The 15,605-nt window shown below is 43.4% G+C and overlaps 1 protein-coding gene across 1 annotated transcript in view; it reads right to left on the bottom strand.

The window, feature by feature from the left end:
* The window catches only part of Ankfn1 (ankyrin repeat and fibronectin type III domain containing 1), a 385,112-nt gene that overhangs the window by 64,147 nt on the left and 305,360 nt on the right, over positions 1 to 15,605 (bottom strand). The window contains exons 8-9 of the mRNA XM_060386995.1: positions 7,527 to 7,624; positions 4,964 to 5,054 (exon numbers count right to left, since the gene is read on the bottom strand). Of these exons, the coding sequence (XP_060242978.1) occupies positions 4,964 to 5,054; positions 7,527 to 7,624 (189 nt within the window). The remainder of the gene's footprint in view (positions 1 to 4,963; positions 5,055 to 7,526; positions 7,625 to 15,605) is intronic.

Here is a 15,605-nt window from a genome sequence, read left to right as displayed (position 1 = left end):
ATGGAAATCTACATTTTGCTCTAATGAATGTCTGCTTTGGTTAGCTGGCACAGCAGCCCCTGCACATACTCCGAGCCACCAACCACCCTGTCTGCTCCATCTCTAAATATACAGTATTAGCTTACATGGCAAATTTAAATTGCAGTCCCCACTGAGATTGTCTCTCCCTTCTATTTTCATTCCATTTGGCTATAATGATATCAAGAGTAATAACTCATATGGGACTAATGTCAAGATTGCAATTCTGCTCTAGATTTTTTTCCCCCAGCAGGTCAGTCACTTCATTGTGCAACCCCGCTTCTATTTTTCCTCTTCTAGTTTTTCCCCCATGAACATCTCAAAGGCAACAACTTCAAGTACATCTATCTCCACGAAGGCTATTCACTCCCCCTCAGAGAAGCCACTGAGTCTCAAATCACTCCCTGGCATAATTAGTCTAAAATACAGAGTCTTCCTCATTCACACAGTCAAGTACTTCATAGTAGATAGGTCCAAGCATCTCACAGGGGTCCATGCACAGCCCAGGGATGTATATATTTAGGAGGGACATCGCTGGTACTCAGATAAACCCAGAGAGGGTTCATTACATCAGGCAGGGTAAGGTACAGTTAGGTCGTGGGGTCTGCTCTAAACTCCAACTTGAGCACTGCCTCTTCCTGTTCCCAGGCAAGTCCTTTCTGTCATCAGGGCCTTCACTCCCTAACTTGAAAAACGAGGGTGGTGTCTGTCTTGTGAGAGGTTTATGGGGATGAAATGAGATTTTCATCTCATCTCATTATTAGGGACCTGGCACAAAGCCTGTCTTGTGACAGGCATTCTGTAAATAAGGCTTGAAGGCGAGTTAGTGTGGAAACACTACTTTTCATCCCATCTGATGATTATCTAAGAAGAAAGAGGCCTCAGAGATCTTCAAGTCCCTCCTCATTCCCATTCTCTCCTCTGTATGGTTCTCCATTTTACCTTGAGGAAGATGAAGCTGAAACATCCCTCCCCCATTCCAGACCTGTGTCACTCAGTTCCGTGGCCCTGCCAGCATTGTGACGAGGTCTAGTGATCCCATGTGTAGCGGTCATGCTCATTTAATTATTCTGTGCACTTTTGGGCAAGAGAGTTAGATCTTATTTGGAGTTCTTCTGTTGGGGCTTAGTTCTGGTCAACTCTGGAGAAAGAACATTGGCCTTTGTAGACTGTTCCTTGTGGGCAAGATTCATGACTGAACTCCTCTTTGCCTCACTTTTCTCCTCTGCAAAGTCAGTTTTTAATCTCCTTTGGAAGATGCGAGTGAAAGAAAAAGAGTATGAATCAGGTAGCATCCCAGCACACAGGAGATGCCCAGTATGCTATTGGTGAGGCACCAGGAATACAAGCATGATGGTGTTGAGGAAGGCTGGCCCATTTGAAGCTTAGGGAAATAACTGCCAGAGGCCTTTAGACCATTTACAGTGCAGCTTGCATCTGGACACAGAATAAACAATTGCCCTCATGGCCCTGCATGGGTCCTTGCTCCTTTAGTTGAAGTCATTGCTCTCAAAGTGCCCATGGTGCAGTGAGGATGAGTAGGAGCCTGCACCGGAGGAATGCTCCTGGGTGGCTGAGTTAGTACATGGACCTGAACATGGTAATATGTTCTAATGAGTCTTAATGCTGTCATCAGTACAAGGAGGGGTGTAGGGGCGGTGGAATGGGCCTCCGCTTTTCAGCCTAGTCCTATTACGTTGGAGGTGAGCTGGCTCTGATGACTTTACGATACATAAGAAAATTGCTAATGCTCAATTGCAGCCCAAGCAATGCCAACATTTTGGAAAAGAGTGGTTTTTTTTTTTTTATGTTTTTTTTTTTCCCCTCATAGATGTTGGGAAAGTTCTGATGACTACATAAAATGGGAGACTTCAGGGATGAGGGAAAAAATTGAAAATATATTAAGAAATCAGGAACCTGACAGGAATAAACTTAGCCTGGTAGGAAAAGGGCAGATTGTTTCACATAATACAGCTCACTGTTCTGGTAATGAGACACTTCAATCACAACACAATGCAGAGCTTACACTCACTGGGCCATATCAGGGCTTTCCTGATCGTAACTCAGACAAGCCTGTCTGGGTGCTTTTCTCTTATTATGTACCATACCATATAACATAAGTCTATAAAAACACATTAAGGCCTTTTGTAAAAATATAAAAAAAAAGTTTTATAGCTTACTGGAACATATTACCAAATTTCCAATTACTCTGTCATGTTAGAGTACATTGTCCTCTAGTAAATATCTGAAGACTGATACACGTTACATCACAATGTCATACTCTGTTTATAAATAGAATGGGAGTGTTTTTATATTGTTCTTTCCAAGTGATATGGCATGTCTGCAGCAACTCTAACCACATGCTAGGCTTTCTGTTCTTTCCCAGCTACCCTTGCTAATCAAGCACACCGTTTTAGAAAGCATTGCATTTCGCTGTGTTAATTGCCAACAAATAAATGACTCATCTAAGCCCTGAACAACCGTTCCTGTCATTCCGGAGAGTGGTCTACACATGAGCTTGTGTGAGGGGTGTCCGGACAGAAGGCGAAACTTATGGAACCCAGACATCTGAGCTTTAGAAGTTAAGCCTCGTCTGCAGGTAAGTATTTGTGTGGGGTGCGTCTTTGCCATTGGTTCTCCTCCTGTGCTCCCAGGTTAACTGAGACTAGCCTTTTTGTGCTTTCTATTGCCCCATCTCCAATAATACACACCCCTGCCTTTGCCAATAGGACTGGTTCCTCAGTGTCTCACCCTTGCTAGTCCCAGAATGTGTTTCTGATAAGTCTTTAGCAATGGAAATGTCCAAATAAGACTCATGATGAAATTATCAAATGAAGAGGGAGTCTAGAGAGCAGTGGTATCGGTGGTCCAGGGCCGTGTGTAACACTGTATCACCACACAATCCTCCTGGAGGTGGTAGGCATGGTTGGCTGGTCTTCAGCCTGCTTTTCTGTCTGATAATGGGACTCTGGTTACCATAGGAGACATGGAAGGGTCTTGACAAATTCAAGTTTTGAATCACGGTCCAGCTGTGTACCCGTGATGTGTCCTCCGGGACAGCCTCTGTCTGAATTACTGTGTGAAGGCTGTGCTCTGTAAAATAGGCCTCTAGGTTATTGCTCCCTCCTCCTCATCAAAGAGATCATGGCTACTGTATAAAGTTCTTAGGTTAATGCCCAGAACGAAATGAGTCTTATGGAGGTTCTCTCTGATGGTGGCATTGCCACAGATGACAATGACAGTGATGCAAATCCACAAGGCTGTCGGGAAGATGAAGGATTTCTGTGAGGGTATGGAGAGACACTGCGCACAAAGCCCACAATTTATCACCTGGCTCATAGTTTGTCTTCGGTGAAAGGTTGTCATAACATTTGAAAATTATAAACACACAAACCAGAAAACTCATAAACTCATAACCCGGGTATCTACTATTAAATGTGTGTGTACCTGTCTGTCTGTGTGCATGTACATACACATATATGCACATGTGAAGGTCAGACCTGAAACTTGGGTGTCTTCCCTAGTTGCCATCCATCTTTGTTTTAGAAACATGGTCTCTCATTGAGACATGCTTGCTAGACTGCCTTAGCCTCCTTCTGCTTCTGTCCCTACCCCAGCACTGGGGCTACAAAAACATACCTGGCTTTATTATGTGGGTTTTGGAGATCAAATTCAGGTCCTCTTGCTTGTGTGGAAAGCACTTTACTGCCTCAACCACCTCCCCAGCCCACTGTTAAATTCTGATAGTGATCTAGACACAACCTAGCCAGTTGTAGATAAACTAATGGTTAAATGAATGGAGTTCCTACGTTCATCTTCCTCCTCCTCCTTGTCATCACGATCATCATTATTTTACATACAGGCTCTATTTTGGGACTTTTTGTACAGTCCTACACAATGGGTTTTTAAACACATGTTTTTAGTGATTGGTCATTTTTGGTTCTTTAATATGGATGTGAATATACCATACTTCACTTTTACACTAATACTGGGCTATTTGTTTTCTTTGCTACACATGATATTAAGCCACTATTAATATACTGCTGCAGCACACATTTTGTGCACAGTTATTTCCATCTTTATGTCTTCAAACTAGCTCCAAAGTGTGCAAAATGAGGTAAAAGGAAACAAACATCCCTAAGGTAGTTGAATATGATACAAGCTATGTTCCACAAAATATTAAGCAGTTCTCACTCTTACAAGAAGTGCAGGGCATGACTCTTAATTATGACAGTAATAACCTTCTGAACAGATGAAAATACAACTGGAGTGTGAGGCTCATTGTCAAGAACAGTCTACTCTTTTGTCTGTCTGAAGATGTTTGTTCTGCGTAATTAAAATTTCTGGTTATACCAAACACAGGGAGTTATAACAAACATACCAGGCATAAATTATTAATCGTCAAATGACTGGAAGAAATCTTTGCTGGTTCCTCAGTCACCACTAGAAGTTTTAGATATTTTATTTATTGCAGGGTGACTACTAATGAAAAAAAAAAAGCTTTTCTTTGGCAGACTGTCTTTAAGCCAAAGGTGTTTGGTTTCATTCTCATAGGAGACCAATGGGATGAGTCCACTGCAGACAAGGAAAGGAACCCTGAGAACTAAAAATGGCTGGCCACTCTCATGGTGTCCTCTCCATCCCTACAAAGCCCTGCGAGAGGATGCAACTTAGACCCATTCTACAGATGTTGAATTGAAGCTGAGATTTTTTTTTCCATAACTTTTGAAGGCTACCGCTAATGAAAGACACCACTGTTAGCAAACTGCTGTCATTTCAAATGCCCCCTTCCCTCCCCTGAGCTGCCACCCTCTGAGCATTCCTGCAGAGGGACCGTTCTTCCAGGGCTGCTGCTAGGAGGAGCTGAGGGGGAGGGGAACTGGCAGGGGCACCCAAGGGGTGGAGCAGCCGAGCATGTTGCCATCCTGGAAGTACAACCACCTACTAGAGGGCGAGGCACAGGCCGGAGTTGTGGTCTGAGCTGGTCCCCATCCTTTCATGTTGTAAGCCGAGACTTGAACAAAATACTGTTGGCCCTGCAAAGAAGTGAAACAGGATACCGCATCAGGCATTGCAATCCATCACATTTGGAGGATTCTCTCGGTTTCTGTGCACTTTCTCGATTTCAGAATTGGAATATCATAGTTACTTTTCCTGACTCCCCATGGCCCTAAATTATATGCCAATTCTCTGTCTCTCTCTCTCCATACATATACATATATATATGTATGTATAAAATCAATTTTTCATATAATATATTCTGGTCACAGTTTCCCTTCCCCCAACTCTGCCTACATCCTCCTCACTTTGCCACCCACTAAACTCGCCCTTTCTTTCTCTCTCTTCACAAAACCAACAAACCAACAGACAAACAGACAAACAAAAAGCCCCAACCAAAAAACAAAATAAAATAAATAAAAATAGTAAAACAAAATGAAACAAAAGACTAACGCGCGCGCACACACACACACACCACAAATTCTTCCAACCCACACAACTTTACAAGGTTTACTAACAACAGCAATCTCCCACCCTCACCTTTTTCTACTTATTTCCCCTCTCCAAAGGCGACAGCCTTCACTCAGGTTTCTTTAGAAAGTTAGCAAGCTACGATAAATCTCTTGGTAGACTAGCCCATGAAGGCAGAACTCCTCCTTTCAGTGGCTGCATGGTCCTTGACTATGAGCAGAGCCCCTCATTTATTCAACCAGTCCTTTACTGGTGGATTCTGGGATTCTTTCCGTTTTGTGCCACAATAAATAGTGCTCCAGTGAGCATCCTTTACTTAGCTGTTCAAGCATGAAAAAAAAAAAATCAACTTTCTGATGTGACTTCAAGTTTAAAGCCGCTATTAAAAGGATGGCCTATTTTCGTTAACGTCTTTTTATGGCATTAAGAATTAGGGTGTTGATTTTTGCTTGCTGATAATCCTTTAAAGTGTTTTGTATGGTTTTAGTATTTGCTTTGAGGTTTCTTTCTTAACTTATTTTATTTTCTCTGTGAGACCAAAGGGGTGGTAGAGAAGCCAATATTGGGTGAACAATTGCTTACTATAAATGTAAAATGGTGTTTGCGTTAAAAAAAAGAAATCTTTGTGGAGAGTTTGCTAGGATTTCAATGATATTGCCTTACCATATGATGACGTTAACACCTTTCTCTCTAACACTGAAAATTGGGTTTCATGCACCTCGGGGTTATAGGGATGGCCTAGAACTATAAATTCACTTCCAGGGGTTTATATGCTCAGCATAATGCCTGCACCGCTCTGATTGGATGGCAGAGTGGAAAAACCTCATCCCTGGAGAAGCCAGTTTAGATGTCAGAGAACCTCTCTGTGGAGAGTTTTCCATTTTTATCACGATATCACTTTTTCTTTTAAGCAGTGGAAATTCCCTGGGGTTCTTCCTGGCCTCCTTCCACCGTGCGAGCTGTGGTGTTGGAGCCAGTCTTCTCCTGATAGCATCTCTGGGGCCACCCACTTGGGGGGCTTTGTTTGCTCTGGTGATCCACAGTTCTGCTCTCTGGTGTAGACATGCGATTAGGACTAAAAGCCAGGATTCTTGGTGGTGACCAAACCACCAACAATTCTCTTAGAATACTCTGGACGGCAGCTTTTTAATGCTAGGTTTCGGGGTTATGTAGTACGGATAACTATTTTAATTGGCTAACCTCTAAGAAAACAACAGAAATATTTCTGTGCTCCTCCCATATGAAGGTCTTAAGATGTTAATTATTTGAATTGGATTTTAGAAGTTTGAGATTACATTTAAAGGATCTTGATTTAAAAATTATATATATATATAATATATGTATGTATAATAACATCTTCTGAATTGTAATTGTTTGAGGAAATTCAGAGTTTCCTCAGTCTGAGCAGATTTGCTAGGTGTTTCTACTTTTTGCATTGTGGATGCTCATTTGTGGTTCATAAATAAATAATTAATATTTGAGTTAGATTGGTTAAACAAATAAAGATGGCTAGTTCCAGCTTTTCATTCACCGTTAGTTTATGTTACAGAAAGATTGTACCTTTGCCATGTATAAGTTTCTTTTGTGTGGTAGCTGATTTAGGCAGGTTTTTTTTTCTTTCTAATCAGAGGAAAAGGATTTCTCTCAGGAAATTATGTGACTCCAATTGATGACGGATCTCAGTGAGGCGGTGGGGGTGAGGGCTAGATGAGGCTGTTATTTTTACCATCAGACAGGGAGTCAAAATTGGATCTCTCGGAGCCTTTGATCCCCTTGCAGATTAGACTGTGATCCAGAAAGCAGCCGCTTTCAAGGCTCGCACGAGGCCAGTTTCTTCCTGATCTCCTTAGAACATGGCAGCTTACAAAGTGGTTCATGCTGTCTGCTTGCCCCTTTGTGAGACTCAGATTATGGGGACCAGACATATCACACGAATGGTAGTTCTTGTCAGAGGGCTGGGTGTTGGCTGAGTGGGCATTTCCTACCAGGCGCCCTGTGCAAAAGGCAGAGGATGGCAAATCCGTCAGGAGGACACTTACTGTGGTGAGTCCTGTGATTGTGCACCTCAGGGTCTGCAGGTTGTCCATGATGATCTCCCCGGCCAAAGGGGAAAAGTCTTTAGACATGCTCCATTCCACTGTGGGGGAGGGGGAGAGTAAGACCAGACTCAGTTACATGATAAGCAGTGCTGTCAGGAATGCCTTGAACAGTGGTGCTCCCCTCCCTGCCCCCATCCTCGCATAGCTCACGGTCCTCCTTGGATGTCCTCACATTCCCTTTCCAAGTTCATCTTTTTTTTAAAGTGAGCCTCTCCCCTCCAGAGAAAAAATAACTTAATTTTCATTCACATAGCTCGTTTTTAAATATTGATAGTTATGATTTATATGACAGTATGCATGCATTTTGTGATGTTCTTAATGTGAGCTATAATGCATATTAAATATGCATTGGTTAATGACAAGGACGTGCTCTGCAGAATTCATCATTATTAGGTAATTTCCTTGTAGCAACATTGTAGACTGTACTTATGCAAACCTAAGTCAGCATGCACTAGGCCATAGCCATTTAGCTCATCTTTTATTGAAGTGTCTTTGGGGTGAATGCTCCTAAGTTTTGTTCATGAGGCCATTGCTATGTAAAGACACTGTGTACACAAACACACATCAGGGACACCAGGTCATTGAATATAGCAAACAGTCCACTAGGATACTTCTTAATTTCCAAGTCTCCTTTTATTGAAAATGCTTTTTCGGAGTCTCGTTACATTCTCATCTCAGGTGAAGACACTTCTGCTCAGCTCCTCCTCCAGCACCTTCTCCTGAGAATACCCTCTCCCTCCAGTGTCTTGTATGCTAAGCTCTTCTGCTCCCCAGTCAGCCTTCTCACAGCTTTTCTCCACAGCTTTCCCTGGAGCTGGGGTTTGTGGCTGACCTGTCCAGTGCTCTTTTCCTCTGACATCCTCAAAGAAGGTGTTCATCCACACTCATATCACTCAAATTCCAACATCCCATCATAGTATGCGACTGTACCCTTTCATAGCATCTTCCACCGGTTCCACAGGCCACAGTCAGAGGAAGATGAATTGGACATCACAGGTGGTTGCTAGCGTCTTACATAACTGTTTCCATACAGGAGGGACTAAAAGCAAACAGCGACAAAGCAGGAGCCCTAGGAGCCGAAGCCACATGGAACACCTACCTCTTGACAACAAACAAGAGACATGAAGACTTACGATATATTCTCTATGGCACCTTAATAATTGACAATTAAGACAAAGTGGCTCTCAGTTTGCTGCCCTGTGGGTCATCCGTCTCTCATTTTGAGGCTGCTGTCTCCATCCCCTGTCCCTCTTCTCTGTCCCTTGAAAGTCCAGCTTGCTTTCTTCACTCTCTAGGCATCACTCTCCCTAAACTTCCCAGAGCTCCCTTAACTGGTAGCAGCCGTGAAGGAGGGCGTGCTTCTGGCCTCCCCTACTGTTTTGCAGCCTTCCTTTTCCCAGGCTACAGCTCTCTAGGTTTCTCCCACTTCTTTGACTGTCTCTGACTAAGTTCTTCCTGGCTCCTCCTCTTCCTCTTTCCAGTTGATGCTATGTTCCTGGGGCGAAATGGTGGGTGATGGCATTGTTAGCCTTTTCTTTTACTCTGTGTGCTTGCCCCTGGTGCTTACCTTACCTTTTGTGTCTCTGCGGGTCTTAAACGTGTGACTCTAGGTATGGCCTCTCTCTTGCACTTGAGCTTCCTTTTGTAAATTTTCCGCGAGTACCCCTGCTTTGTCTGAATTCTCTCTAAGCGTGTCTCCTTGCCAAGAGTCTTTTCTCAATGTTAGTGAATTGAATCTTCATCTATCCAACCACCAGACCAGAGTCTCAGCACATCCTTGTCTTTCTCCTACTTCCTTACAACAAACTGATGTCTAAACACGGAATTTCCATTTCCAAAATGTCTCCTGTCAACTCCTCATTTCTTCTTTTACTGTGGCAATCCTGGAATAGACCTTGATAGCTACAAGTTTGGCTCTTCATCCATACAGAGATCTTCAAACAATAGTTAAGCTTCAAACTGAGAGTTAAAGGTTAAAGTCACTATTTATCCTTTCTCCTAAAATCTCTTCATTGCATTTAATTGCTTTGGGGATAAAATGAAATCTTAAGAAGGCTCTCAAGGACCTTCATATCTGACCCCAGCCAGGACTACTGTTCTTTTCCCTTGCTGTGTGCAAAGAAGGGCTTTCTGCTGTAAGACCCTGTTTTTGCTATTTGTGACTCTTTGTCTTCCAGTCTTTGGTTGGTGAAATGCTGATGAGCCTGTGAGACCCAGCAAAGTCAACTCTAGGGCCCTCGGACATAACTAATTCTCCTGATTTGTGTTACCAGCATGCTCTGTTCGCATTAGCACTGTATTTTGTTTTATGGTATGTGGCCTTTTCTCTTGTTAATTGTGAGGAACCTGAGAAGTGTCTCTCATTCTTTCCCTCCCTGGTACTACATATAGATTTTGTAGTTTATGTATGTATCCACACAAATATACACATTCCCAGAAAAGTACTTTCTACAAAATAGTGATTTTTTTTTTCTTTAATGTCAGGCTTTTCCTGTCTCCTGCCTTCGAAGCTCTCAGACATATTATAAAATGTAATTAGAATCAAATGTGTAAGATTACGAATCAACTTCCAGGTCCTACCTGCATTGCCTTATCCTGTGTAGCATGAAACCCATAAATATATATTTTATTTTCCTGAGGCAGAGTCTCACTTTGTTGCCCAAGTGGGCATAAAACTTCCTACATAGCTTAGGCTGGCCTTGAATTCATGATGATCCTCCTACCTCAACCTTCTAATTGTAGGTATGAGTGGCCATATCTGGCTCACATATATACTTTAAAGAAGATGTAAATATCTTCTGTATATATTATATTAATTATTTTTACATATTTATAATATAAATAATATATACATGTATTATATGTAATATAAAATATATAAATAGATAATAAATATAATATATAATATATATCCTTAAATATAATATAAAAAGATCTTTTAAAAATATATGATATATTCTTTACATCTAGATTATATATTAATATATTATATTAAACTATGTACATAATTATTTCAAACTATTTTATTCTTCTGATGAGCTACTAGCTCTTGAAGAGGCCGAGTCTCTTAAAGTCAAATTGAGAAAACTTTGTAATCAGAGTAAAATGTCACACTGAACTGAAGGTAAACAGCAGCAGCAGCAACAAAGCAATGCAAGAGGTAGCATTCAAAGCTAAAGCAAAAAACAAAAACAAAACAAAACAAAAAAACTGAGTAACAAAGGCTGGAGAGACCGCAGTTCAGAGCACTGCCTGCTTTTACAGAAGTTCTGGAGTTGGTTCCCCCCTGTCCACAGGGCAGCTAATAAGTGCCTATAACTCCAGTTCCAGGAGATCTGGTGACTACCAGGCATGCATGGGGTGCACATACATACAGAATGCATACACACATAAACATACATACACACACAGGCTTTGACATATACAGATGAAATAAAAATAAAACATCTTTTAAAAGGCAGCAAATACACAAACACATCTAGAAGAACCAACACGCGGGGGAGCCCGTAGGGGAGAACTCTAGAAACAAAGAGACCCTTGACTGCTCCGTACCAGGTGCTTGTTAAAAGAATTCAGCCAGACTTCCTCAGAAGGCCTCTGAGAGAGGAGTCCTGGATCTTGCCCTCAGAAAAGAACTGTCTAAGAAAATAGCATCAAGAACCCGGCTATTGCGGAGAAACAAAGAACCCCGTACCCTCAGCGGGGAGAGGGCAGAGCACATCTGCCCACGAGGCAGCAGGCAGCAGCTAGTCAGTCTATTCACCTCCCCGGTCAGCTGTTTGCTCCAGTCCAGAGGTTCTCAGCCTTCCTGACGCTGCGATCCTTTTGTACAGTTCCTTACGTTGTGGTGACCCCGACCATGAAGTGACTCTTGTTCCTACTTCATAACTGTGATTTTGCTACTGTTGTGAATCACAACGGAGATTTCTGTGCGTTCTGATGATCTTAGGGAGCCCCTGTGAAGAGGTCGTTCAGCCTTCCCCCCAGCCCCCAGAGGTCGTGGCCCACAGGTTGAGAACCACAGCTCTAATTCCTGCAGCAATGATGAGACATCCGCACTTGTCTTTGTTCTTTGTTCCTTGGGATTCCTTCAGCTTCCCCCACAGAAGCTGTTCAGGGAAGGCAGAACCCTGTTGCTCCTCTGACATAGATGAATCACTGGCCAGAACAGCCAGCTTTGGACAGGCTTTCTCATAGACCCAGGCTCCTTTCTATTTTCCGATGCAGAACATGAGAAACAACAGTCTGAGGGCCCGGATCACACTGACATCTATTATGCAACGGTGGGACAAGGGCCGCCCCCGGGGCTGGCTGCAAAGTGGGAACCTCTTGAGATGACATCCACTGAGACAGACCTGTGCCAACAGCAGGCATGGTCACCTGGAATGCCATTTCATCAACCCGGTCAACAGCACCACGAGTGTGGAGAAACTTCAGGCTCAACTCCTGTCACCCAAGATTTCGAGTAATAAGGGGTATTTTTTATATAAATCTTGATCCGCAGGAAAATGACCCCGGCACAGAGCCCCATGCTGACGTTTTCCAGGGAAGGGCTGGGACTCTGGTCTAACAATTCAGTTGACAGCCTCAAATCAGAGGAAGCGTTAGTAGGAATTATAACAGAGTGCTTGGCAAGCCATCAGTGAAACTCTGCTCAAAGATACAATGCTTAACATTTCTGAAGAAACCACTGTTTTTGTCTGAACAGAAAGTATTTCTGCTTTATTGAAATGTGCTTTACAAAAACATGTTTCAGTAGAACATGAGGACCTGGCTTCTTGACAGACAAAACAAAACTGGAGGTAGGTTCCGCTCCGAGGCTGCCTGGTCTTACATGGAAGTCTGATTAGATCCTGTGACCCATCTGATAGGTTTCAAAGGTGACGGAGTTTGAGAAAAAGAAGGGTGAAGTTTCTCCTCATGGGGTAGCCAGCCTGTTCTGGGATGCCAACAGTTTTTCTTCTCCATGTCCTTCTTTGGGTTGGGGGTAGGGGAGGTCAGGGGTGGGGACGGGTTGGTGTTTTTGGCCTGAAGGTACATGATCAGCTGGGGTAGAAGAAGAGAGCAGGGCACAGGAGTCCCCTTGAGAGCAACAGGAGATTTTAGGATGGTGATGGAGCATGACCCCTCTGGAAAGTTCTCCGCAGGCAGTTTAAAGACTCCGTAGTAGAACCCTGAGAAAATTATGTTTTCTAAATCCCCAGAGGACGAGAGCTATATAGACAAACTTCAAGACCAGATAAGATACATAATCTGAAGACAAAGATCACAGAGACTGTCTCTGTTTAGTTTGGGAACAGAAGCAGGGTTAAACCACAAGGAGGCTCATAATAACTGAGAGTGAACACAGAAAGGTGTCAATGCCCCTTAAAGTCAGGCTGCGGCTCAGAACTCTGATTTACTGTATTTATGTCAGATAACTATGGCTATCCAAATGACAAGCTTTGCGATTTTAGCAAATATTTAATTTTCGCCAGGCTTCAAAAGCATTGAGTCATTTGGGGCAGTGCTATAGTTTGAGTGTGGTTTGTCCTGGCTGTGCTGAACGTGGTCTCCAATGTACCAAGGCGGGGAAGCAGTAGTGTCTTTGAGAGACAGTTTGATTGTTAAGAGGAAGTAATGCTACTCTCACAGGAGTGGTCAGTTCTTATGGGACCTGTCTAGTTACCGTGAGAGTGGGTCATCTCAAAATGAGGCAGTCTCCCCTGTTCTTTCTCCTCTGTACGTTTCTGCTTTCAGCCGTGAGTTGAAGAAGCATGATGTTTTTGTTGGTATCACCCACCTGGACTTCCCAGCTTCAGGAACCCTGACCCAAGAGAAAAGCCGCTTTCTGTCATAAATTAACCAGTGTCAGATATATTGTTCTAGCACCAGAAATGAACTAAGATGGGCCCGGAAAGTCCTAGTCTTCACACCACAGTGACTTGATGGCAGCTTTTTAAAATACAGTTTCAAAGTTTAGCAAGGAGAAGATCTCCCGACGGTGAAATCTTTGATGCGATGGAAGGTGTCACAGACTCAATGTCAAGATCCATGACTCTACAAGCAGAGAGCATCACCTACAGCAGGTACAGCACAAGCTGCGGAGTGCTGTGGCCTGCACACTTCTCCTCCGTCTCAGGCTGCTTCTTATTCTGAAGGATAAGGACAACCCAGAAGCAAGGGTATCGACAAACAACCCTGCATCAATGTTGAACTGGTTTCTCTCGAGTTGAAAAAAAAATCCCAAACAGGAAGCAACACTGCCAACACACAAATAAGACCTGCTACCCTGCAGATCCTCCAGTCACGGGTGCCTCATCCCAGCATACTCGGGAAGACCAGGCTGTGAAAGTTGGGTTTTCTACACCACCCTCTCCCCGGCCCCTGTACCGCCCCGCCCCAGCTTCATTGCTTATGCTGCCTTGACTTCAGGGGATCTGGTCCTTGTAGCATCCCCCAACTTCCCAGGGCACGCACCCCTGCCAATCTCCCCTCCCCCAGCAACTTTCAGACTTCTCCAAGAAGCTCCCGCTTCCTCCTTTGTTTTGTGTTTTGCGTGTAAGAGGTCAGAGCAGAGCAGAATTTTGATTCCCTTGATGGCCCCAGGTGCCTCCTCTATAAATGTAAAGCTCCTTTGTGGCAGGGACCGTCTGTGAATAGTGCTGTTCCCCAAAGCCCCCATCTTGGTCTTTACTCAGTAACAGCATCTCTGGAAACATCAGGTGGGTTGGATATTCGATTTCTGTTTGGGGGATGCTTAAAGTCTAACGTACGCACAACTCTGATGTCTCTATGTAGATACCTTTAAAAAAGAATAGTGTCGGAATAGATGAAAACACAGCCAGAAAGAGAGTGGCTGTTGACTGAGCTGCTCCACTAGGGGTTGAGTTAGCGATTAGCTTCCTGTCTTCCATAGCCCAGAATCCTGGACCCTTCATTTGTCCATACATTGCCTCTTAGGAACCAAAGCAGAAAGAGACAGATGTAAAAAAGGGGGGTGGGGACATTTCCGATTTCCTATCAGCTCTACTATGGAACCAAAACAGCATTCTTGCTGGTCATACTCTGGCTGGCGCCTGAGCTAATGAATGGAATTTGGCTAGACTGCCCAGCCCAACACTAGTATTATGAAATCTTCCTCTGAGCCATCTAAATGTGCAGTTTCTAACCTTGCAGGCCAAGCCCAGCACAAGAGGAACAGAGAGGGAGGGAAGGACACACCCACTAAGAGACCCAGTTGCAATCAATCGTAGCCATTTCTAGGGATGAGAAACGGCTCGGTACAGTGAGACCCCGCTCAACTCTTGTGGCTTTTAAATTGGGAACTGACATGAAAACTGCTGGAGAGTCTTTTTTAGCTCTGATAAAATGTGAGGTCGGAGCTGCTTGCATTTTTTTTTTTCATCTTAAATTCCCTTGGTAGTCCTAGGAGCAGGGGCATGCGTTACTTTCAAACAAGAATCTTTATTGTTTGCACAGCACACGGTCATCCAGTTAATTAGAAAAACATTTTCCCCCAAATTAAATTTCCCTAGGAAAACAATGCTTTAAATTAAGGGCAAAAAGTCTCCCTGCACACCCCAATATCAGGAACACTTTCCTGCACCCACTCCCTCTAGAAGACTAAAAGCGAAGTTGGGATGGAAAGGCTGCATTTATCTCTTTATTGTCAGAATCTCCCATCCACAAAAGTAGCCTGAGCTAATTTGCCTGTGAGTAGTCTCTGCATTCTGGTTTTTGCTTGTCCTATGCCAGCACTACACAGAGATCCATCAGGGAGGAGAGATGTGTAAACATCCAGGTTTTTTTTTTTTTTTAAAGTGATGAGCAAGCACGACTGGGCACCCCCAAATGTCTGCTACATAGTCGTTTTCGTTTGCTTTTGAATTTCCTAAGAGTTATAGCGCTGTTGCTTCGTGTGAATTTATTCTTTCTCTTGATGCTCTTGGACATCTACATGGGAGATAGCAGTTTTTATTGTTCTTGCTGCCTTCAGTAGTTCACTCCCTTGCCATGCTTAAGCAGGAAATGTGCTTT

Source organism: Meriones unguiculatus, chromosome 7, assembly GCF_030254825.1.
Source record: "Meriones unguiculatus strain TT.TT164.6M chromosome 7, Bangor_MerUng_6.1, whole genome shotgun sequence".
Lineage (NCBI taxonomy): Eukaryota > Metazoa > Chordata > Mammalia > Rodentia > Muridae > Meriones > Meriones unguiculatus.
The sequence above is the reverse complement of the archived record's forward strand: the minus strand, read 5'-3'. Positions and strand labels throughout refer to the sequence as shown.